Raw genomic sequence first — 23901 nt, 5'->3', positions numbered from 1 at the left:
TTCTTCTCCTATAGTCCTATTCTCATATATTTCAACGTAAACCATTTTATTATTACTCCAAAAAAATAAGTATCTTTTCTTTCATTTAGTTGTTTGCATTTAAATGAACACGTACTCTGTTTTCAGGCTCTTGTGTTCTTGAATTATTAAGTAGCTATTTATAACTATGTTCATTTTCATGGTATTTTGGATAAATATGACTTGCCACATTATAGTGCTTAAAAATGAATCTAAGACAAAAATGCCAAAAAGAAATGATATCATCATAAATTGAAATTGTAAAACTTATATTTACTTAACAATTAGGCACTTTGCGATTGTGGAGATAAGCGCTTTTTTGTTTTATCTATTTATTCTGGTGTTATAATAAATTATTTTGTAAGGTGTAAAATCAACCTTTTACTAATCCGGCCTCAAAAAAATGGACTTATGTGCATCTTCGTTATAATGCACTTAGATTCTTAATTATAATGCACTTAGATTCTTACTTACGTACTTATGTGCATCTTAGTTATAATGCACTTAGATTCTTAATTATAATGTACTTAGATTCTTAGTTATGATCAAAATTCAAGATGAAGTGTATCGTTATAAGTAAAACTTGTAAGGGGAATATTTCTATTCTCGTGAGTGCACATCCTCTTGTATAAGAGAAAGTATACACTTCGTGTAAAACATATTCCAAACAGAGTCTATCTTAAAACTGTACCTGCTGGTGTATAAGTGTATAACAAGTTAACGAGTAGTGCGAGATAATGTATGTTGTTTCAAATAAATAGGCGAGTACGAAGATGCAAAATGTGGCAAAGCTATGTTTTTTTCAACTTTGGGACCACTTGTATAGTTAAGCCGTTTTAATCTAAAACACCAAAAGCTATAATAAATGTGTTTGTTTTTAGTTGATAATCATCCAAGTCTCATGTTTTAAAGCTTCAATGCACATGATACACGCTCCCTACATCATTAGGTAAAGAATGTCTTTTTAGTTTAAGAAGCCAAAAGCTCAATGAATCACCTACACGCATATGAGTTATATGAGCCTTGTTTCCCAATTATTTTTGCAAGAAGCACACTTTACAACTTCATCCAACCCCACCCTACCCCCTATAGCATTTCCCCACTTAAATTAAAATTATGATTGAGATCATCATATTAACCTCTTAACCCTTTTCAAGCTTCCCACTTTTCGAATTTCAACATGTTACTAATAAGAATATAAGATAAAGGTAGAAAATTTATTTCTTATGAAGAGTTGCATATCCTTCAATTTGATGGCAAATGGTTACTGATAATCAAACACGTCCATTATTATCAATTATTCAAAAAAAAATATCAAACACGTCCATTTTAGCTCCATTAAAGATAGGGACCGCGCATTTACACGGTAGGCAAGAATAGGTGCCATACTCCCCATGGCATTGTTATATTGAGGTTGCATTGGTGTGCTATTCTTGGTAGGAATTAATTTCTTATCAGTTTCTTCAAATATAGTGATGTAGTGCTTATCGCCCTTGTCCAATAACAGTCTCAAATTAAGAAAGTTATTAGGCATTTTGACTTATGTCATTTGTATCTCAATTTCCATGATAGTGGAGAGAAAATCGTGTTGTTGCCACTTTTTACAAACAATCACACAATAGAGATATTTCGCGAACACCACAATGCATGATGGGACTCACCATGTGCTTGTGTAAACAATTGAACATGGAATAAAGTATCAGACTGTCCTCCAACAGGTAATTAGTCAATTGAACTCCAATAACTCAACTAAGTTAGCCCCTGGCTGCTGCCCAGCTGGTCCTTCAAACTGAATTGTGCCGTCCAACTTGAAAGCATGATCAAGAAATGCAAGTTTTCATGCATCACGGATGCAATGTACTTGTAAAAATGACAAATCAAAATGCTAGAGTTCTCCTCTCTTTTTTTCGATAAACAAAATGCTAGAGATCTCAATTCATGCATATGATGAGTAATAAAAATGAATCATTTATCTATATCTATAAATTGTACAGGATTAGTACAATGTACTGAGGATGGTACATTTCTAGTTGAGCTGGTTCCGACCAGTTGATTGCGATTTGACTAGGTCAAGGCCAACTGCTTAAATTGATGATTAACTCGATTAATATGTGATAAAAAAGACCCTTACACATTGCAAAAGTTGAAATCCTCACATTCAATAGGATTTTTGGGATTTCCATAGCTTCCATCTTGAGCATGTTGATCGATGTTATGAATTTGACGAAAACTAAACCTTTTTCGAGAATGTCCTACTTATTGATGGAATCATATGATCCAACTCCATTTTTATTTTTTTTTTTTTTTTTACAGATTATGATATCAAGAAATTGGTCCCAATGCCCATTTTTTAGTGAAAATCACTCTCAAAACCAAAGAATTTTTTGAATCACTCTCAAGGACAATTTTCGAGTGAAAATAGCTGTAAATACAAATAGTCCGGATTTGAAATAAATATTTTTCGATTTTACCATTTTCTGTCGTTTTGCTATGAACAATGAGTGTTCATACCTTATATTGATGTATGAACAATGACCCAAATAGATGAACGTACTTCATACAATATATTAATGTATGAACAATGATTGTTCATATTCTAATAGGTGTTCTTACTGATCATACATTATGTTGAGATATGAACATTGATTGTTCATACCCCAAATATGTATGAACCATGAGTGTTTATAAGTTATGTTGATGTATGAACAGGACCCAATAAGTGTTATTGCTGATCATACATTATGTTGATATATGAACAATGATTGTTTATACCCCAAATAAGTATGTTATACTCCAATAGGTATTTTTACTAATCATACATTATAATCTATGAACAATGAGTGTTCATATCTCATGTTAAGGTATGAACAACCCAAATAGATATGATTGTTCATATTCCAATAGGTATTATTATTGATTATACATTATGTTGAGATATGAACAGTGATAGGTATTGTTCATACAAATTGTGAATGAACAGTGATTGTTCATATAGTTTATGTTGAGATATAAACAATGATTGTTCATACTCCAAATAAATATGAATATTTATTATTCATACTATATATACCTTAGCCTTTTTAATTTCACCTCAAGAGTATACTTACTTTTCATTTACCCGGTATTTTATGAGTGATTAAAAAAAAAGTCTTGATTCTTGAAAGTTATTTTTTTTCCCCAATCTATCCTCCAGAGTCCTCTTATTACATTAGCTTATCTTCTAAAATATATTAGTTGTAAGGGATCCCTAGTTGTAAAGATTTCATTAAGAATGGAAATGAGGAAAATGGACAAAAGTCAAAGACAGGGAAGCAACTCATCGTAGCAAAGTCACAAATTCCATGAAAGTTTTAATTCCTCTAAATTCTGAAAGAAGAATATTCTGTGTTAAGTAAGCAACTAAGCATAACGACCAAATCATAAGGAGCACATTGTGCGCAGTGATTAAAGTAGGAAAATCCAAATACAAACCGCCAAAATCCCACTTCCATTTAAGTTGCCGCCAAATGGAGGTGTCGTGGGCTGCAGTAACTGTTTCTGACCTGTTTTCTAGTGATTATTATTGACTTATTTTAATCGTAAAATCTAAAATATAATACAAGGGCATAATATCAAAAATTATTTTATCAACTAAATCAAAGGAAAAAAAAAATAAATATAGCAATGGATCAGCTGGTCCAGAGGTCATGTAAAGTTCCTATGACTCTATGACCTTTCTACACCATGGTCCAAATCATCCCAAGGAATGCGGAGTATCCTGATATATATGGAGATCATTTTGTCCACCAAACCAATCTATGAGCATATGGAATTATGGAATTTTCCTTGGGTAATGTGTAATACGTATGAGGAAGGCAATGGAATCAAAATAAAACTTCAATTAATATGAGGAAGAGAAACAGTGATCCACGTGCCTATCTACAACTGGACCTACTATGTTGGTGCTGGGTCCAATTAAATGTGATCGAAACCATTACTGGACCAGATGTCCTACGTTCAATCTATATATACTTTTCATGAGCTTGTTCTCCTCTCTATAATAGTATAATCTATATACACCTCTTTCCATGCTGCCTAAAATTGCACCTAGGATATCACATAATAAGGAAAGGACACCTGTTCAATGAATTCAGATAGTGAAATACTGAAATGGGCATGTGATTGATATCAATGCTAAAGAACATATATAGTAAACAAGCATGTTCCCTTAAATTCATTTTGTATACTCAAAAAATAATGGAAATTGAAAGAAATTTTCGTGCACTTTATGATTCTTTCCTAAAATCAAAATTACTTTGTTTAGATGGTGTATGTACATTATACTTTTGAAGCCACGATACAAAGAGCAGCACTCTAAAATTGGTTAACCTCATCCATCCACTTAAGTTTCTATAAACTTTTGGAAGTACATTTGCGTTACTAAAATTAGTGTTGTTTGAAAATGTCAACAATTTCGTAGACAGGAATACAGGATTAGTTGTCGTGGTGGTGTTTAATAACATAATCAAAACAATAGTTAATAGATCACTTGATAACAATATATATATATATATATATATAATAAAAGAAATAAGAAAAGAAAAATAGAGGGAAGCTGCCTGTGTCAGTAATCAGTATGGTAGTTATTTCCAGGCAATGGATTCTTCTGCTAACTTAAAAAAAGCAGTACTTTTCCAGCAGTTCTGCTCTCTTCTTTTAACTAAAAAGGTTTCAAATAACAACTAGAAAATGTTCCATTCATCAGCTTTAACTCTCAACTTTTCTCTGTAACCATCTTCTCTTACACTACTCCATTCTCCATTTCAGTTTACTTTCTCTGTGTTACTGTATACAGTCTACATATATAAGCATTTGGAGAAGAAGAGAAGCTTTTGATCATTGGGTTTTGTCAACAGGTATGTTGGGCTTTTAGACTTTCTTGTTTTATTGCATTTTGATTGGTTTCCTTCCAGTTTTAAGAGAGTAATGGACTTTTAAGGATGGGGAGACTTTAAAGTTTTGATATTTCGATGATGTGAAACAAAGGGTATAAGATGTTTTATGCTGTTGTAATTTGATTGTGTTTGTTTCTTTGTTTTGGTGTAATACTTTTATAAAGATCTCATTTCTCTTCATTTTTTGAACTGGGCTACTTATGAGGTTGTATTTCTAAATTCTAATCAAGTAATGCAGCTAGGGAGTTTATTTTTATCATATAACGTCACCCAAGTTTGTTTTGATGTCTGCAAATTAAACTAAACAATAACTAACTAGGCCAAATTGTAGTTGAATCCAGTTTTCTGTACATTAGCTTTACAAAAGTTATATGATTGTTTCACAGCTCCTTTTTTTCAGTTTTGATGAATGTGAAGACTCTTAGACTCCATATTTTGCAAGAAAAAAATTGTATGTGGTGATCTTTGAATGATTTGGAACACATTTTGTGAATGAATTGTGTTATTCATGAAGATTGAGGCCCGGTCAATATAGTCAATCAGAGAGAATTCTTTGGTTTTGTTCTACACATATCCATTACTGTGCAAAATTTATCCTGGTCTCTTTATGAAATTTGATTTCTTTTAGTTTCCTGATAAAGCATTTCTATATCTCACCTGCAGGTTCGTTTTGTATTCGGCTCTGTAGGGAGCACCGGAATCCTTTGCCTTGCCAAAGCTGAATGTTTATATTTTTTTCTGGGTGTAGTACCACGAGCCATCCAAGACAAAGAAGCTTCTTGTGGGGGATTGGGGATTGCTACAGCATTATACGGAATTTTGGTATGGGACAGTTATTGGTGAAGAAGGTTGTTCCTATTGTACATTTCATGATGTTAAGGTATCTGAGAACTTTTTCCAGTTTTCTATTGTTGCCTCAAATGGTTAACCATTTTTTTTATTTAGTGATTTATAAACTCTGTGCTTGGATTTCTCAGGTTCTGAGACTGGTGTCTATATTGGATACCGAGTAATATTCTTAGGTTTTTTGGACGTATAAGAAAACTGTATGAATCAAGCAAATGCAGCTTTTGGTAGGACAGAACTGAACACATGGGAGGCTTATTACACCTTTTTGACTTTAATCAGTCCGCATCTCGGAAGTCTCATACTGCTAAGAAGCATGATGGTGAGTATTGTATACTTGTATCTAGATTCTCTCTTTCCTTTGTTGCGTTTGTTGTATACTTGTATGCACGCCTATGGTATGTAAGTTGAAGAGATGGAGGGAAGGATGTGGCCAAGTGACCAATCAAAAAATAAATAAAAATAAATAAATGTTAAGGAAGGTTATGTTAAAGCGGAGCAGTTTGCAATTGCGGTTGTGATACAAGCCACAGGTTGGAGACATGGGGTCATGGTGTTATTGTTCTGTACTTCCTTACTTCTACGGCTGTACTTGGCTGCCGGTAAAAATTTCCATGGAAATTGAGCTAGAATAGGGAGGTTTTGAAGTAGTAGGGATGTTGCAAGCTGTTATGCAGTTTACAGCTCTGAAATGGCAGCAAAATTTTCACTAAATGTACATATATTTTTGTACTTTAGTGGATGGGAACACTACTTACTACTTACAACACACTCTGTTTTAGTTCAAACCTACTATGTTTCAGCTCAAGGTTACATGGAATTTTTTACAGACAAACAATGATAGCCACTGGGGAACATTATATCGTTGTTGAACTGCTGAAGTTTCCGAAGACCGCACCTAATAAGTTCTTAAATTTAGAAATAAACATTAACTTGTGTCAATAGTTAAGTCATGCATCTGGGGATCTAATCCCGTCTAAGCTAACAAATAGAAGAGAGCCAAAATGCAATTAGCTTTGATATCTTGCCATCTTCCGGTTTAAAACTAAAGAGAGAAACTGTATACCTTTGTATTGAGGTTTTAGGAATACCATTAGCAAGTTAACTCTCAAACAAGCTCCCATGGATTAGTGTTTAGGATTCTTAACGTGAAATTTTATTGATTAACAATTTTGCAGGCCTGGAAGCTCCTCGAAATAGTTTGGATTTTCCAAGGGAGACTATACAGGGCTATGATGCTGTGGGCGAGAACATACCGGTAATAAAATCTGCCTTTGTCTATAGTTCATTGAATTTCAATGTAAATGTTTCTGAATGATAAATCTTATTTTTTCTGTGGATTGACAATACCTATATTATACACTCATTCATACTACTGGTGCTGGTACTATTTGAAATCTGTTTCATGTATGATTATCCACTACTACTACTAGTAGTTTACAACTCATTTTGATTAAAAAGCTTTCATACAGCACTCATATCAGGTGATGCGGAACTCTTCTAAGAGTAAGAATGATTATCCAAGTGAAGCTCCAATGAAAAAGTTGATAGCTGAAGAAATATCAAAAGAACCAGACATTAAAAGGAATGTGCCAAGTGTTGTGGCCCGTTTGATGGGGATGGATACATTACCATCCGATACAAGGCCGGCAATCCACATAAAGACAAAGATGGATGAGATCTCTGGGAACAAATTTCCCACTAAGGAGCAGATCCAAAACGCGTCAATTCGTCGTAGCCCTCTTGGCTTAAAGCATTCAAAACAAGCAGAAGATAACTTACCTTTCCAACGCAGAGAAAAAGACCCTGACCAGTCTGGGCACAGACTTAAGTTTGAGAAACCGCGGCCTCGTGAACATCCTCAAGAGGAGCAACTGCAAAAATTTAAGAAAGAATTTGAAGCATGGCAAGCGGCAAGGCTTTGGGAGCATTCAGGAGTTGTAGAACACGGCAGTATTCCTAGACAATGGGTTGCTCGAGAAGACCTTAATAAGGAAAGGACTGCTTTCTATCAAGATCCTAAAAGGATGACACCGAAAGAGAAACCTACACAACTGGAGGGTCACACTTCTCAGCATGTCATGAAAACAAATTCACAAGAAAAAGGCAGGTTACAGCATCAAGGGTGTGATATGGAACACGTCCAAGAAGTTCGGAAAGAACCAGTTACTTTGAGGAAGAGAACCAAAAGTAACGATATTCAAGAGGTCCACCCCATCAATCAGGATGATCAGGGTAAGGCTTCTGCACCCACAAGGATAGTAATTCTGAAGCCTGGCCCTGATGCAAGTGCCAGCCATGGAGATTCTTGGGCTAGTTCTTCAGAGAATGTAAAAGACGAAGGTAGTATTGAAGATTTTCTAGAAGAGGTGAAGGAAAGGCTGAGATTTGAAGTGCATGGGAATAGTGTCAAAAGGGATGTTGTAGTTAGAGGGCTTGGTATTGAGACCCCTTTTAGTGAGAAAGCATCACACCCGAGACAAATTGCCCGCCATATAGCAAATCAAGTTAGAGAAAGTGTTACCAGGGATCTTGGGATGAACTTAACCAGGTCAGAGTCAACCAGATCGTATAGAAGTGACGTTCACGACAATGGGCCTGGATCTCCTGAGTTCATCGACAGAGACACCAGGAAAATGTTGTCTCAGAGGCTGAAGAATGTCCTGAAGGAGGAAATAAGTATAACTGAGGAGAGAACAGTAAGACCTAGAGATGTTTTAAAGGGAGAGAGCTACTGGGAAAATGTAAAGAATGAAAGTGAACTGCAATCCAGTTCATTTCGACATGGACATCAGAATGATGTGCTCCACGTGGGAGAAATGTCACCAAGGAACCTTGTAAGATCTATGTCTGCCCCAGTATCAGGAACTTCGTTTGGAAAGCTTCTTCTGGAGGACCGGCATGTTCTAACGGGGGCACATATCAGAAGGCGGCAAGAAGCCACTGAGAATTTTTCAATGGAAGTCAGAAAATCTAGGAAAGAGAGGATTGGTTTCAAGGGAAAGGTTACGAATTTGAGATACAGATTCACTTTTAAAGGAAAACTATTTGGCAGAAAGATACAATCAGTGGAGGAATCATGGGGCAATGAATCTGAGTCCATGAATGATATTATGAGCGGACCAACTGTAATGACGAATATTGGAAGTGCGCAGGTAAAAGGTTGCATTTTAGTTTGGCGTCATTCACCCTATATGTAACCTTAAACAGTTACAGGTGGAGCTCAGTTATTTTTCTTTTGCTATTCCTTTTCTCTGAAAAATTTATATTTTGCGTGTCTCAGGAAAACTCAACTGAAGTACCCCCCAGTCCTGCATCAGTATGCAGCAGCGCTCATGAGGAGTTCTACAGGACAACAGAATATCATAGCCCAATTTCCACACTTGATGTGCCTATGATTGAAGACCATGGTGTGCCCAAAGTTTTCAGAGAGATCAGCTCTAACCTTCAAGGTATAAAATGTTGCTAATGTTATTTAAATTTAAACTATTTGTTATGTGCATATATAAGGGAAAAGAGTTCTATTATCTGCATTATTAGAAGAGACACCACTAGCGTTAGGTGCATGTTATGATGGAGATGGGATTGCATGAACCATGAACTTGTGACGTGTTTTGCTAATAATAGAGAGAGTATGGAAAAAAGTAACTAGCAGTCTAACATTACTAACTCTCAATCAAACCATTCCATCTTGGCCATTGTTGTCTCTATTCCAGCTCTTGCATGATAATTTGTCAATTTGGAGTCTAGCTGGTTTTGCTACCATACCACCTGCAAAACTGGAAATACAATATTGTAATTTTTAGGCATTTGGTATATATGTATGTTAGCTATGTATTGCTAGGGCTCATATTTAAATTTATTATAGCTAATGAAGAGAAAAGTATGTGGTGAAAAGACAGTAGTACAGCTTAATTAGCTTCGGCCTTCTCTCACACTTTTTATATAGGAAAATTAGCCGGTTTACAATATAGAGAACATAAATGAGTGCCCCATAAACCTCCCGAGGGGGTGAAGTATCCCACCTATCTAATGTCTCACTTAGAACTCTAACACTCATCCATATCAAGAATGTAATGCAATAGTACAGTCATTTGTATTGTCATCTGTGTGACAGATTTTTTTTGTTATTACTGCACAGACCTCAGGAGAAAGTTGAAACAACTGGAGTTTGGGACATCTGAAGACACTAAAAAGGTAGAGGAGCCACTGGAGGTTGAAACGGTCTCTGTAGAACGACCTGCCGAAGTGTACGTTAAAAATCTTCTAGTTGCTTCTGGGTTGTACGATGGATCCTCTGATCATTCTTTTTCAAAAGGGGATCCATTTTCCAAGCCTGTTGGCAAATGGGTCTTTGACAAAGTTGAAGACCTTTATAGAAAAGGGGCAGAGGAGACTGGCGCTACCAAGGATCAAAGCGAGAGTAAGATGGATCATAAAGTTCTATTTGATCTGTTAAATGAAGCACTCTCAGTCATCCTTAAACCTTCCATGACCACGTCGATATTCAAGAGAAAGGTCGTCTGTCCAACCATGATGCCACCACTACGAAAGGAACTGTTAGACAGTGTTTGGAAGATGCTTAGTGTGTATGTTTATCCTCCAGTTGAGAGCTCCTTTTATTCATTGGATGGCATGGTCTCCCGTGATCTGTGCTTGACCCCTTGGTCAGATATGATGTATAATGATGTTGACATAATAGGAAAGGACATAGGAAACTTGATTCTAGGAAAGCTGATTGAGGAAACCGTTAGGGATATATGGTTATAGTGGTGAAAGGTGTAGAGTAGGATATTCCTTTTTTTTTCTTTTCTAGGTTCTTTAGTGGTGTGATGGCACTTATATATATACAAATCATCGAGAACTATAACTGGGAGAGTCCTGTAAAGTAATTGGCGGGGGATTCCTCATGAATGTGTGTACGTATGTATCTTTGTGAATGTACATGAATGTTTGGCTTGTATATCGATTGGTTTGAAATAATTAGAGCTTGAATTTACTTGGGGAACACTTGAAATGTATATTTGTGAGTAGGGGTGGAACTTGGGTCGGGTTAGTTCAAACCCGATGGACTAAAACCCAACTTTTGTTGGTTATGGTATAACATGATCTGTGGTCCGGATTTAGTTTTGTAAAATAAAAATCCGACTCGGTTTTGGGTTGGGCTCAGATTAGAATATAAAAAAAATGAAAAACCCGAGTCCGGATGCATATATATACGTATATCTTTCAATCATTCTATTTTTGTAAAAAAAATAAGATTGAAAAGAATAATATAATCAACAAGGTTAATTTTATTTTTTTTATAAAATATAAGGTTGAGAAGAATAATGTATTCAACAATGTTAGTTTCCTTTTCAAACAATCAAATATCTTTTATTTTATTAGAAGACTTCAATTTTAATTTTAGTGTTTTTTATCTCATAATTCAAAAAAAATATGAGAAGTTTGACCAACCTGACATAACTCGACCCAACCCGAATTTGTCGGACTAGGACTTGAGCTGAAAATTTAAGAACCGACTAAGACTTGGTCCCGAACTCGGGTCGAAACATTTGAAACTCGGGATTATACCCGAGTTCCACCCCTATTTGTGACCATTTGATATAAAAAAAAATTCAAACTTAAACGTGAAACCCGGCGAAGTTTGCAAATCTAAAATATTTTAAAGAACACGGGTGTTATCTACAGTCTCTCAACAGTATTTTAATACTTTTTTTTATGTAACTCTTGGTCTCTTCAACCATTTTATTTGGACGGAATTGTCCATACCCATTTGATTAAATTACAAAACACCCCATCAAAATATTAAAGTAAATTTATAATAATAATAAAGACAATTATGTGATTTAGACTCAATACACTTTTTCCACGCCACATAAGGGTATTTTCAATGGGGGGTGTAAATCTTATAGAGTGGAAATTTTACACTCCAAATATAAAAAAAAACTCTCTTCAATGGGGTGATATACCGTAGGTAATAGTGTATTAGCTAATAGAGATGGTGGAAAATTCTCCCTCTCGCTATTAATTAATAAAAAGCCTGGGCGACACTCGAATTGACGTCTGAGTAAAATAATTTTCAGACGTCACTTAGAGTAATGTCCTTTTCTAATTCTAAAATAATTTGTTAACTCGAAAAAGTGTCGTCCCAGTTTAAATTAAAGAGAAGCGTCACTTAAAGTGACGTCCGAGTTAAATTTTTTTTTTTTTTACACTTCTCCATTAGAGAGTATAGAGTGTGGATATTTATAAACTATATAATAGTATACAATTAGAAGTGTAAAATCCTAATAGCACCTACGTGGAGCCTAGGTGGAGGTGTAATTTTACACTCCCATTGGAGATGTCCTAACAACTACTAAACATCATGTGCGGAGCACATGCATCATGCTAGCAGAACTAATGAAAACGTAAAACAGATAAATAGTAGAAAATAGAGTCTGAACCATAATAGCCCATTAGGCCCCCATGTAGTCAGAACAACGAAACATTGGTAATTTAAGAGGGCCCAGGCCCGTTACTGATTTTATTTGTTTACATTTTGGGGAAAAAAAGAATTAGAACAAAAATTTAGGGCTTGTGCGAGGTGCGCCTTATTTCTTCTTTGTTTCTCACACTAGTGTGTCAGTTCACTGTGGAGCTCAAATTGCAGGTAATTAAAGAGTAGATTTTGGTGGTATTTGATTGCTTGTTAAGGGTTGTTGTGTGTTTAGTGGATGTGTTATTGGTTTTCTTGTTTGAATTTTTTTTATTAGGTTTTTACAATGTCAGCTAATAATAACAACCACACGACTAATATGGGAGGTCCGTCTCCGTTGGGTAATAATTCGGGGATGATGTCGTCGAATATTCCGATGAACCACCCTATGCATCCTCGTGGGCAGGATGGATCACACTTTCAGGGTCAGTTTCAGTCACCTCTTCGAACCCAGACTTTGAATCAGGTTCAGGCCCAAGCTTTGGTACAGGCTAATCAAGCGGCGCATGCTCAAGCAGCACATGCCCAATATCATGCTCAGTTTCAAGCACAAGCACAAGCTCAAGCTCAAGCTCAAGCCCAAGCTCAAGCCGGTGCCTCGTCACCTTCTCTTTCAACTCCTGGCACAGCCAGTGGTGGCGCAAAACGAGTGAATCAGAAACCTCCAGCACGGCCTCCTGGAGCTGCCAATAACAACTCCGTTTCCTCATTCAAAACCATGGAGTTGACACCCGCTGCTCGTCGGAAAAAGAGGAAGCTTCCAGAGAAACAGTTGCCCGACAGGGTCGCAGCACTTCTGCCTGAGTCAGCACTTTATACCCAGCTACTTGAGTTTGAGGCCCGTGTGGATGCTGGTTTGGCAAGAAAAAAAATTGACATTCAGGAATCCCTTAAAAACCCTCCTTGTATCCAGAAGACTCTGAGGCTTTATGTTTTCAATACGTACGCTAATCAGATACGCTCAATCCCTGAGAGGCAGAATACTGAGCCTCCTTCTTGGTCTCTGAAGATAATTGGGAGGATCTTGGAAGATGGGGTGGATCCTGATTCGGGTGGAATGATCCAGAAACCAAATGCATTGTATCCAAAGTTCTCTTCTTTCTTTAAGAAAATATCCATTGCTCTGGATCATAGTCTGTATCCTGAGAACGCTACCATTACATGGGAGAGTGCCCGATCTGCTGCACCTCATGAAGGCTTTGAGATTAAAAGAAAAGGAGATAAGGAATTCACTGCTGGCATACGTCTAGAAATGAATTATATACCTGAAAAATTCAAACTTTCACCACCTTTAATGGATGTTCTTGCCATTGAGGTTGATACACGTGCAAGAGTTATTGCTGCAATTTGGCACTATGTCAAGGCAAGAAAGTTGCAAGATCCTAGTGATCCTGCTTTTTTTAAATGTGATCCGCCTCTTCGTAAAGTATTTGGGGAAGAGAGGATGAAGTTTGCCATGGTTTCGCAGAAGATATCACCGCATTTGGCCCCTCCACAACCTATTCATTTGGAGCACAAGATTAGGCTTTCAGGGAACAATCCTGCTGGGAGTGCTTGCTACGACGTGCTAGTGGATGTTCCGTTCCCATTACAAAAGGAGATGTCTGCTTTTTTGGCCAACACAGAGAAGCATAAAGAGATTGATGCTTGTGATGAAGCAATATGTGCAGCCATAAAGAAGATTCATGAGCATCGTAGGAGGCGGGCCTTTTTTCTTGGGTTTAGTCAGTCTCCTGTTGAATTTATCAATGCTTTGATTGCTTCTCAAAGCAGGGACTTGAAGCTCGTTGCTGGGGAAGCAAGTCGTAATGCTGAAAAAGAGCGTCGTTCAGATTTCTATAATCAACCATGGTATACATTCTATGCACTTTACCTTCTCTTATCCCTTCAGTTAATGAATTCATGTTCACAATTGTGTCTACTAATTGGTTGTTTACATAGTAGTAAGTATGCACATTTTTGGAGTCTGTGAACCTTTACTGAAATTATCTGATTAACTGGATCAGCAAATCTGTAATCTGAGAAACAAAAATGAATTCCATACCTCAAATCTGGGTAGTTCATGTCATAATTTTTTTTGATTAGCAATTTAGCTTTTGTATGAGTAAAGATTGAAAACTAAATAAATTTTTTATCATTCAGTGAAAAGATGTACAAGTGAATAAACACAAAATTGTTGGTAAAATCAAGTTCACAAGGGTATTATAGGAAAGTTATACTTCTATATTCCCGTTGCCACAAACACATACCATGAGATCTCAAATAATTTGCACCATCTTATGCTTTTTTTTACTTCATTTATTTATTAGTTATGAAACTGATTGAGGGATCCCTCTGCCCTATTGGGAGTTGGATTAGCTATTTAAATAGTTGTAAGTGTTTCTTCTTGGTGTAATTTGTAATATTTGTTCTTTCTTCTTATAAAACATAACAGGGTTGAAGATGCTGTTATTCGTTATCTGAACCGCAAGCCAGCTGCAGGAAGTGATGCTCCTGGAAGCACATGATAGGACTGCTAGTCATCATTATTTGTGTTGAAGCACTGTTGGGCATTGAATGCGTTTGTTTTCAGCCTTATCGAGCTGGACAGGAATGTCTGAATCTATCGAGAAAAGCAGAATTTTAGTATCCCATCTGGGCTCTATTTTTATGGACAGACCTGTTCTGGGTTCCTAATGCACCTCATGGAAGATTCATGGTATTGTGAGGTTAGAAAGAGTAACCAATGCATCAGCCTTGAAGGGTAATGACTGTTGGCTTCTATCCAGTTTCTTCAGTGCTATTGTTCTGTAAGTTACATGGTGTACAATTATGATGCATTCCCTTGCTGTATGTCCTTCACAGAGGGAGCTCATGGTCTTTGTGTATAACAATTAGAACTAACCTGTATTACGTGTGATCTGTGAAGGACAAGTTAGCCTCTGAGTGTTCTGTTGGTATATTGAAGCCCTAGCTTGCTGCCAGTTTTTCTGCAATGTAAACGATTAGCATTTTGTTGACAAATCCATGAAAAACTCATTTTCAGTTTGCAAGATGTTTATTTACTTGTTTTTCTATGGAGTTATGCTTGAAGTAGAGGCTATTGGTATATGTCATAATCCGGATTAAAAAAAAAAATCTCGAGTTTCAATGCTTTAGTTTCTCCCAAGTTTCACAATTTATGTGTATGTGTGTAGTAGCTGACTAGCTGTGTGTGAATTTATGAACCCCCTTTTTTTTTTGTGCCAATTTATGAACTCTATAGCTTTCACAATATTAATCTGTCTTTTGAAGTGGTATATTGGTATTGCATTTATAAAGTTTCATATTGATGCAAAATGAACATGTTTCTTTTTGGTGAAGTGCAAAATGAGGTACAAATTTGTTCATATTTTGGAACCTTTTTTTGCTACTCTTTGGCTAGGTTTTTAAGATCCCAGCCAAAGTGTCACCACTCACCAGAGAACAACTAAGGATACCAATATTCCAATATTGAGTATCGTGATCGATAAGATCATAAACAAATCTAACATTTGGCATACAGCTTGGTGCCTTGGTCTAGGACCAAAGGGCTTTTTAAAAGGGATGGAACTATGGAAGGAATCCAATTATCTTCCCATTAGCATTCCGCTTTTTAAGTTTAGAAATTTTGGGTCGTGTTATGACTTTTGTCTAGGAAATCACTACTGTTGTAAATTAATTCATGTGAAATTTACAGTAGAGACGTACAGAACTGCAGGGATGCTACGACTTCTCATAGATCTTCCACAGTTCCACTATTCACAAACACGAGTATATGATTACCTTGTAAAATCAGCTGATAAATGGTACTGTAAAAGTCAAACTGTCCCACCAAATATTCCATTTAGAAAAAAAAAAAACGGAAAAAAGCTTAAGAGTGTAGAAGTGGATAAGCAGTTGATGGCTTTGTTAGGTAAAGTGGTTAGTGGTATACCGACCTGTACTGTTCATTAGATGAATCCAAAGGTAGTTGCGTTCACTTTCTAAAGTCATGGTCCTACTTGTGAGACTACTTTAATCGAAAATGTCTCTTCAAGGTGAAGCACAAGGGTCCATATCTTTGAAAAACAAACAAGTAGAATACTTGAAGAAAATTATGAGATTCGTCTATACTGGAGATAAATTTCATAGCAAGGGCCAAGGAGGTCTCCAGATCGTAAGCAAGACTCTCTCAAGATCTTACGCAAGACTATCTCAGGATTTAGCTTTCTGTGACTTGACACACATTATACAATTCTCTGTATCTTCTACTGTAGGAGTCAATCATGTGATCACACTATATAGGGAAAAAAAAAGCAGTGATGTGGTCACATGAACCCATCGATTTTGATATTTCACCAATTATGCCATGCATAGAAACTTATCCCACCGAATTTTTTAGTATAAAAAATATTCGGCGAGATCTCATTACACGATATATCATTACTGGAATCCCGAGAATATAGATATGTGATATTATCGTATCAACTTACTAAAATACGCACGCCGCATAAAGACAGGTGGACTAAAATACGCCGAATCACTTTTACTTTATTTGTTTAATTTTTTTGTCTCTGTCCTTCAAAAAAGACTTGTTCATTCTTCTTGTCTTACACAGAAACAAAATCTTAAAGTCTCAGAAATGAAGTACAACTAGATTGGCAGAGACATGGATATAAGAAGGAATAATAATGTTGAACAACAACAACAAGTACATCATGGTATAAGATCAGCTGGTGTAGGTGGAATGATTGAACAAGAAGAAGAGCAAGTGAACTATATGGAGTGGGACGACAAGCAGCAGCAACAACAACATGGACAACAGCAAGAACATGAACTAGAACAACAAGGTGGTGGGTTTGGAATGATGTACGTGAAAGTTATGACTGATGAACAAATGGAGCTACTTAGAAAGCAGATTTCAATTTATGCTACTATTTGTGAACAGCTTGTTGAGATGCATAAGTCTATTACTTCTCAACAGGATTTTGCAGGTACATACTCTCTTTCTCTCCTTTTCTGTTTTGTAGTTGGATTTAATGGTCATGGTCTAATGTATTATGGGTTTTTTTTTTTTTTTTTTTTTTTTTACCATTTTGGAATTATTCACTTAAATGAAATTTACCTCTTTTTGGGGATCTGTTGAAAGTAAATTGTCTGTTTTTTTTTAACCTTTTTATTATTAATTAATTCATGTTTTTTGTTTTCGTTATTTTGAATTGTGCTATTATGGATGGATCACATAGAATTCTCTGTTACAAGTGGTCTCGAACTAGTTGTTTTCTGATTGTGTTTCTCAATGCATTTAGACTTTGTCTAGGATGATTGGTTTAATCAATTGCAATTATATGGACGCTCGTTTATTTGATTATACGAGGCACTGGACCAATGTATAGCTATAAAACTTCAGCTAAAAATCACTGTGGAAGAACTCTTGTTTTGCTTTGCAGCAGGCCGGAACCCTGGACTACTAAGGCCTAGGCCAGTACTAATCACCAGGAGTTGATCTGTCATCTAGTGATCTGGCATTAGGAGATTATACTGCATTTCACCAGCAATATCCAAGTATTCTATTATGATTTGTATCTTCTCCTCAATGGAAAACCCGTCTATGGAGAGTTGAATTGTGCAAAAGCTGCAAATTTTAAAGACATTTAGCCTATTAAGATTCGTTGCCTTCTTAAGTTTCTCTCATCAATAAGGTTTATTTAGTCTCAGTCAACTGTGCAGCACAAGTACACAACATATCAACTGAGTGAGCCTTGAGCCATGGTTTTGAATGTGGTCATGTGGATGCTTACTTTTCTTCTGACATACGATCCTCTTTTTTCCGACTAATTAAAGTTATGCCCTTCTATTTTGTTACAGGAATGAGGCTAGGTAATGTGTACTATGATCCTCTTACGACATCTGCTGGTCACAAGATATCCACCAGACAGCGATGGACCCCAACACCAATGCAGCTCCAAATACTGGAGCATATATTTGATCAAGGCACTGGGACTCCGAGTAAGCAGAAAATCAAAGATATAACAAATGAATTGACACAACATGGTCCGATTTCAGAAACGAACGTCTATAATTGGTTCCAGAACAGGCGAGCGAGATCGAAAAGGAAGCAAACTGGTGTGGGACCAAACAACGCAGAATCAGAAGTAGAGACCGAGGTCGAGTCTCCAAAAGAAAAGAAGGCAAAGCCAGAGAACATTCTGTCTAATGAAAACCATGCTCTTGGAGAAAATGAAGTATGCTTCCAAAGTTCGGAAATAGGCTCTGAACTGCATTCCTTGGATCAACAGCATGAAAAAGGAGAAAACACATTTCCATCTGATGGATGTCCAAGGTCGTCTGGAAGTTTGGGCCACATATCTTTCTATGACACTCTATTGTCAAACCCAAGTATGTACTCTCTTTAAGTCACTTTCACTTTTTATCTTATTTGGGAGTGGTCATGTGTTTTGGTCATTTGGTGTATAGGCCTGATCAATCTGATACCTCATATGCAATAGTTGTGGTCAGGTAGCTTAAAAACGAAATGCCAAGAAGTAAAAATGAATAGCTTTAGTGATGTATTAGTAGTTAAGTTGATTAAGAGACATGGTATTCGTAGAGATTACATGACCTGTTACTGGTGTGTGTAGCTTTCAAATCATTTACATCTATTCTTCAATATCCCATTTCCATTGGAAAGCTTAGCAGGGAAGAAGGGGGATTTTGTTATTGTACGATATGTTGAAAGTTGTCAGTTATTTCCATCCCCCCCCGCCCCGCCCCACATTATATATTTTCTTATTATTTCGCTCCTTGTTTGTTAGGGTTTCATAGGAATTCATATTTTACGCAAATCTATTTTGGGTTCCCTCCAAACATTCTAAAGTTCAATTTTTCGTTCTCCCTAGTCCCTATCACCTTCACAACATGAACATATATTCAGTTTAAGCATTCCGTTGTATTCATTTCCCTCTTCTCCTTTAGGAAAATGGATACCCCAAATGCATACATCATTAATGATATTAGTCATTAGTATGTCCATGCTGACAAGCAGTGCAACAGAAAGTGTTTTCAAGTAAAAAATTATCCTTCTTTTTACCAGTTGTCTTATTATGTTCCGCTGGCCAGTGCATTAAACTGCATGGATGTTTTCATTTGGAATTTTTGAGTGCAGGAATTGACCATCTTTTGGGAAAGATGGAAGTGCCAGGAAGCTACAATGGATACCATCAGGGAGACGGCTATGAATGATTATAAGTGAGACAAAGTAATGCTGCCAAGGGAGCAAGGTATACAGATTAGTGCGTTGAAGGATTAAGTTTAAGGATGACGTTATACTGGAGTATATGAAGGACCCATAATGAAAAAAGATATTTTCACTAGGATATCGTTACAGTTAAAACAGTAAATATTGAGTGATAGTTACAAACTGAATCTGATGGAAGCTCTGATCTGGAGAAATCGTAGAAATAGTTTTGCGGCAGCATGATCCAACTTTATTGTTAGTCGCTGTGCTTGAATATTTTTTGAAAAAGGCGAGTCCTTACATATGTATGTTGATACATCTTGTTTTGGGAGTTGAATATATTTAGCAGTCTTGGTTTGTTGTGGGAATGAATTTTGTTTTTGATTTCTTACACTTGGAGCCTTTTGATCCTGATGCTTGCCAACAACTGTTAGATTTGCATCACTATTATTTGTCAAAGTGGTTCAAATGGAAGGGCGAAGGCAGGAAACTGCCTTCAGCTGCAAAAACTTGTGCCAAATTTCCTTTCTACGATAGCTGCTATGGTCACTCGCACGCACACAACAAGTAAATGTACAAGTTAAAAGACTGTTTTTGAGGGTTTTGGTTATACTCAGAACTTCCTCTGCATTTTGCTTCATAAGCCGTAAACAAAAAGACCAACAAAACTTTGTAAGATTGACAGGTATAATTTACTTCAGGAGCTCAACTCGGTAACACGGCTATAACACCCCGTGTTTTAGTTCTCTTATTTTCATAATAATAATAATAATAAATAATATATAAAATAATATAGGATAACTATCAGTTAAGGATAAGAGTCCCCTGTCCTAAGGGTTGTTTTGTTTTTCTTTTTTTCTCGTAGAGTTTTTAAAAAAAAAAAAAAAGGCGGGGTTTAGAAAAAAAAGAGTTTTATGAGTTTTTCCTGATAGCTGGTTGATAATCTGCGCTAAAGTTGAGTAGCTATTTTGCTATTTCACCGGATGTATAGTTTTCATATATCGGTGTATACTATCTAATATTTTTGTTTTGTATACTGTTCGTCGAGTTGTTAAAACTCTAGTGAAACTCGGATTTGATATAGAACTGTCGAAACTTTGTTAAAAAAATTGGTTAAACTGTCGAACTGGGATACTGTGTCTATATACTGTCGACATTGATATTGGTGTCAATACTCTTTGTTGAACTGTTGCGGCTTGGGCAGTCGAAGCTCTGTTCAAGCTTTGAACAGGCGCTAATGGCGTCGCCAGAGAAAGAAACAAAAGGGGAACGAAATCCTTTAATTTGTTTAAACTATGGTTTTATCTTGTGATGTTAAACTGTTGTATTGTGGTTTGATGTTGGGGACGTCGAGATGGAAATTTGGAGTGTGCTGTTGGAGCTTGAGAAGGCGTTAATGGCGCCGAACGCCATTGGTGAGCAGTGAGTTGTGTTTTGGATTTTTTTTGTTGGTTTGAGGTTGGGTAGTGATGTCGGATTAAATGTTAGACTTGGGTGGGGGCTGTAAGAGCTTGGAAAAGCCATTAATGGCGGTCCGAAATTGTAGATCTAGTTTGAGGAAGAGGTTGATTTACTGATATTAGAATTTGTGGTTTTTGTTAAAGTTGTATGGGTTTGTAAGGGGTTCAAAACCGTGGGCTTGAAAGGGGTGGTCGTGTGGAGGAGTGTGGTGGTCGGTTTTGGGTGGCTGGAGGAAGAGAATTGGTGGAGAAGAAGAACTGTGGTCGGTTTGGGCTTGGGCCGGTTTAGATTGTTGGGCTTTGGGTTGGTTAGTTGGGCCGAAATGTTTTAGTTTTGGTTGGGGCCTAACTTGTTTAGTTGGTTTGGTCCATTTTCTTTTAAGTCTTTGGGCCAGAACTTAGATTGTTTTGTTGGGCCGGTTTCAGTTAAATTTTCGGGCCGAACTCAATTTTTTTTGGGTTTTTAATATTGGTTGGGGCCTAACTTGTTTAGTAGGACTTAATATAGATCCAATTGGGTCAGTGGAATAAATAAGTTGGTTTTAAACTTTCGGGTCTAAGGTTTGGGGCAGCCAGGATTAGTCCGCATTCATTACCTTATATAGTCGTGAGCCCACGAAATAAATGCATTTTGACTTTAAATGTTTTGACCATGGCTATGACCGAAAATTGTTGAGCATGGAAATATGACAATTTTGACTTCGAAATGACATTTTGGTTGATGGTTGACTTTGACTTTGATCGGGATTGACTTTGACCGAGTTGATTTTTGACCGTGGTTGACTTTGACCAGTTTGACCCAATTTAACCTTTTAACTTCGGATTATGATTTGGGTTATTAAGATAGGTCTAGGGCTATTAGCATACTTGACTTTAGGCTAAGACCTCTATATATACGTGTGTATGTGTATTAACTACTTATGTGATTTTATAGTATTTTATGATATCTGGCGTTATGACACTAAGACATCCCCTCAAATTAATAACGCGTAAATCAAAAATCTGAGGAATCAAGATATTCATTCGTTCTCTGAAATGATATATAAAATAAAGTTCAGTAATGCTTAAATAAATTTACCGCACTCTTTTAAAACTCTCCATGCCTAAAGTTTTGGAATCGAGTTTTATGACTGTTGATGTCATATGTTAGGTGGACATTTATTGAATGTCCATAAATGGTCCGTTAGCATTATATAGGGGTATTCATTGAATGTGCCATGAATGACCGATTATTAGATTGAATGTGTCATGAATGACCAAATTGTTGTTTGGCCCTTTCCAGAGGAAGGTATTCGCCTTGCGGGGTTAGTGGTATTAATTTGATTATGTGAGTGTTTGGGTTTTCTTTGAATGCCTAATATAATATTTACAAAGGTTATATAGAAGTTAACTTTCTTTGCGGGGGTAGGACTTAATAACATTTTCTTGAGGACGCCGGGTCCTACCCTTATATAGCGATGGATATCGGTAAGTTTTAATTAAATGATTTAGATATTAAAACGAGGTATTTGAATGAGTTAATATAATGGAAGTCTTGCTTGGGAAGAAATTATGGCGGTTAAAATGACTAACTACATCTTCCAAGTTTGTGAATGATTAAGTTATAGGATAATATAAAGTGATTGTTTGAATAATTAAAAGTATGATAATGTTTATATGTGGTTAGTCTACTCATACCAAAGAAATTCAATTTTGTCGACCCATGTTTTTGTTTTGATTAACTTTGTTTTGGGAACACGCGTGGGTGTGTTTTGATTCTCGATAGGAGTTTAGTTTATTAAAGATCTTTTGGAATGATGAATAACGTGGATGTTTGCTTTGTTTTGATTAACGTGGGTGGATTCTTGGGAACCGGTAGAAAAGTAATGGAACGATTTGATGGGAGTTTAGTTTATTAGGTCCGATCTTTTGGAATGATGTAATAACGTAGATTCTGATTTTATATGACATGAGAATACGATGTTGGAAATTGTTATTCTTAAAGTTTGTTTATGTTTGTATTGGGATGGAAGAAAGTTTTTAATAAAGTGATAGTTGAGGAATTTGGAGATTTTTGTTGTTAAGTTGATCCGGTTGTGATGTGGGTTTTAGGTTTTGACATGTGTTGTATCCACCCCGTCATAGCCTAGGTTTTTAGACAATTGAATATAGTGATGTTTGATGTATTTATATTTCAAATATTTATTATTTTTAATTATTTAAAAATCGGGTTGTGACAACGGCAATTCACTTCTTTGAATGCACCTGAGAGATTGAAAGGCCATATGCTGATACGCCCATACTTTTAAGGTTCTGTACAGAGCGAACAATACAAGTGCAGCCATGGGTCCATAACGTCCCACAATTATTCACCATGGGCTTTTGTGAAACGAGATGGTGGTCTAGTCTAGTTTCTCTATAATAACGACCATATTAACTGACCGCCAATTTATTTTTAAGTTCTTTTTTTTCAATTTAAAATTTGCTACATCGATGGACTGGTGTGAGAATCTAACTGAGGATCTCCTAGACGATATCAGTTCTTATGCCGACTCCACGCAATTTGCCCAGTTTGGAGATCTTTTCAACCAAACATATCAAGACATATACCTTGTGCGTTACCAGGTTTGATGCTCCTTTGCAACGATACTAATATTTATATGGCGAACGGAAGAGGTTCGCAATTTGGCCTAATGTAGGTTGTGGAAAGTATCTTCAAAAGGATGGCTCGTACAATCAGAAAATAACCCATCCATTACTCTAACAAAAGTTACAGCACTGTTGAATTCAGTATATTCAAGTTGAATATTAACATGAAGTCCATTTCGACATGGTCTAAGGTTACGAGTTTAAAGGATTGGATATTGTTCATATACTGTACCGTTGCAATATTGAAAAAGACCATCTGATAGTAATCTGTAATTGAGAGGTAACAAATGTAACGAACTGAGACTAAATTACGTATCA

General features: G+C 36.4%; 3 protein-coding genes across 3 annotated transcripts; all 3 read left to right on the top strand.

Annotated features, from left to right (window-relative positions):
- The first annotated feature begins 4603 nt into the window (after positions 1-4603).
- Positions 4604-10808, top strand: TRM26 (RB1-inducible coiled-coil protein). The gene is made up of 7 exons (XM_086566650.1): positions 4604-4913; positions 5616-5832; positions 5930-6120; positions 6977-7056; positions 7271-8953; positions 9082-9250; positions 9940-10808. Exons 3-7 carry the CDS (start codon positions 6045-6047, stop codon positions 10566-10568), a joined length of 2637 nt encoding a protein of 878 aa, XP_086422776.1. The 5' UTR covers positions 4604-4913; positions 5616-5832; positions 5930-6044; the 3' UTR covers positions 10569-10808.
- A 1522-nt stretch (positions 10809-12330) lies between these two features.
- Positions 12331-15329, top strand: CHC1 (SWIB/MDM2 domain superfamily protein). The gene is made up of 3 exons (XM_086565939.1): positions 12331-12453; positions 12557-14130; positions 14714-15329. Exons 2-3 carry the CDS (start codon positions 12566-12568, stop codon positions 14784-14786), a joined length of 1638 nt encoding a protein of 545 aa, XP_086422065.1. The 5' UTR covers positions 12331-12453; positions 12557-12565; the 3' UTR covers positions 14787-15329.
- Positions 15330-16840: 1511 nt separating this feature from the next.
- Positions 16841-19867, top strand: LOC147491646 (WUSCHEL-related homeobox 8-like). Its single transcript, XM_086568613.1, has 3 exons — positions 16841-17252; positions 18127-18657; positions 19424-19867. Exons 1-3 carry the CDS (start codon positions 16928-16930, stop codon positions 19498-19500), a joined length of 933 nt encoding a protein of 310 aa, XP_086424739.1. The 5' UTR covers positions 16841-16927; the 3' UTR covers positions 19501-19867.
- Positions 19868-23901: the final 4034 nt, after the last annotated feature.

The sequence above is a fragment of the Coptis chinensis genome, chromosome 6, assembly GCF_015680905.1.
Source record: "Coptis chinensis isolate HL-2020 chromosome 6, ASM1568090v1, whole genome shotgun sequence".
Classification (NCBI taxonomy): Eukaryota; Viridiplantae; Streptophyta; class Magnoliopsida; order Ranunculales; family Ranunculaceae; genus Coptis; species Coptis chinensis.
The sequence above is the reverse complement of the archived record's forward strand: the minus strand, read 5'-3'. Positions and strand labels throughout refer to the sequence as shown.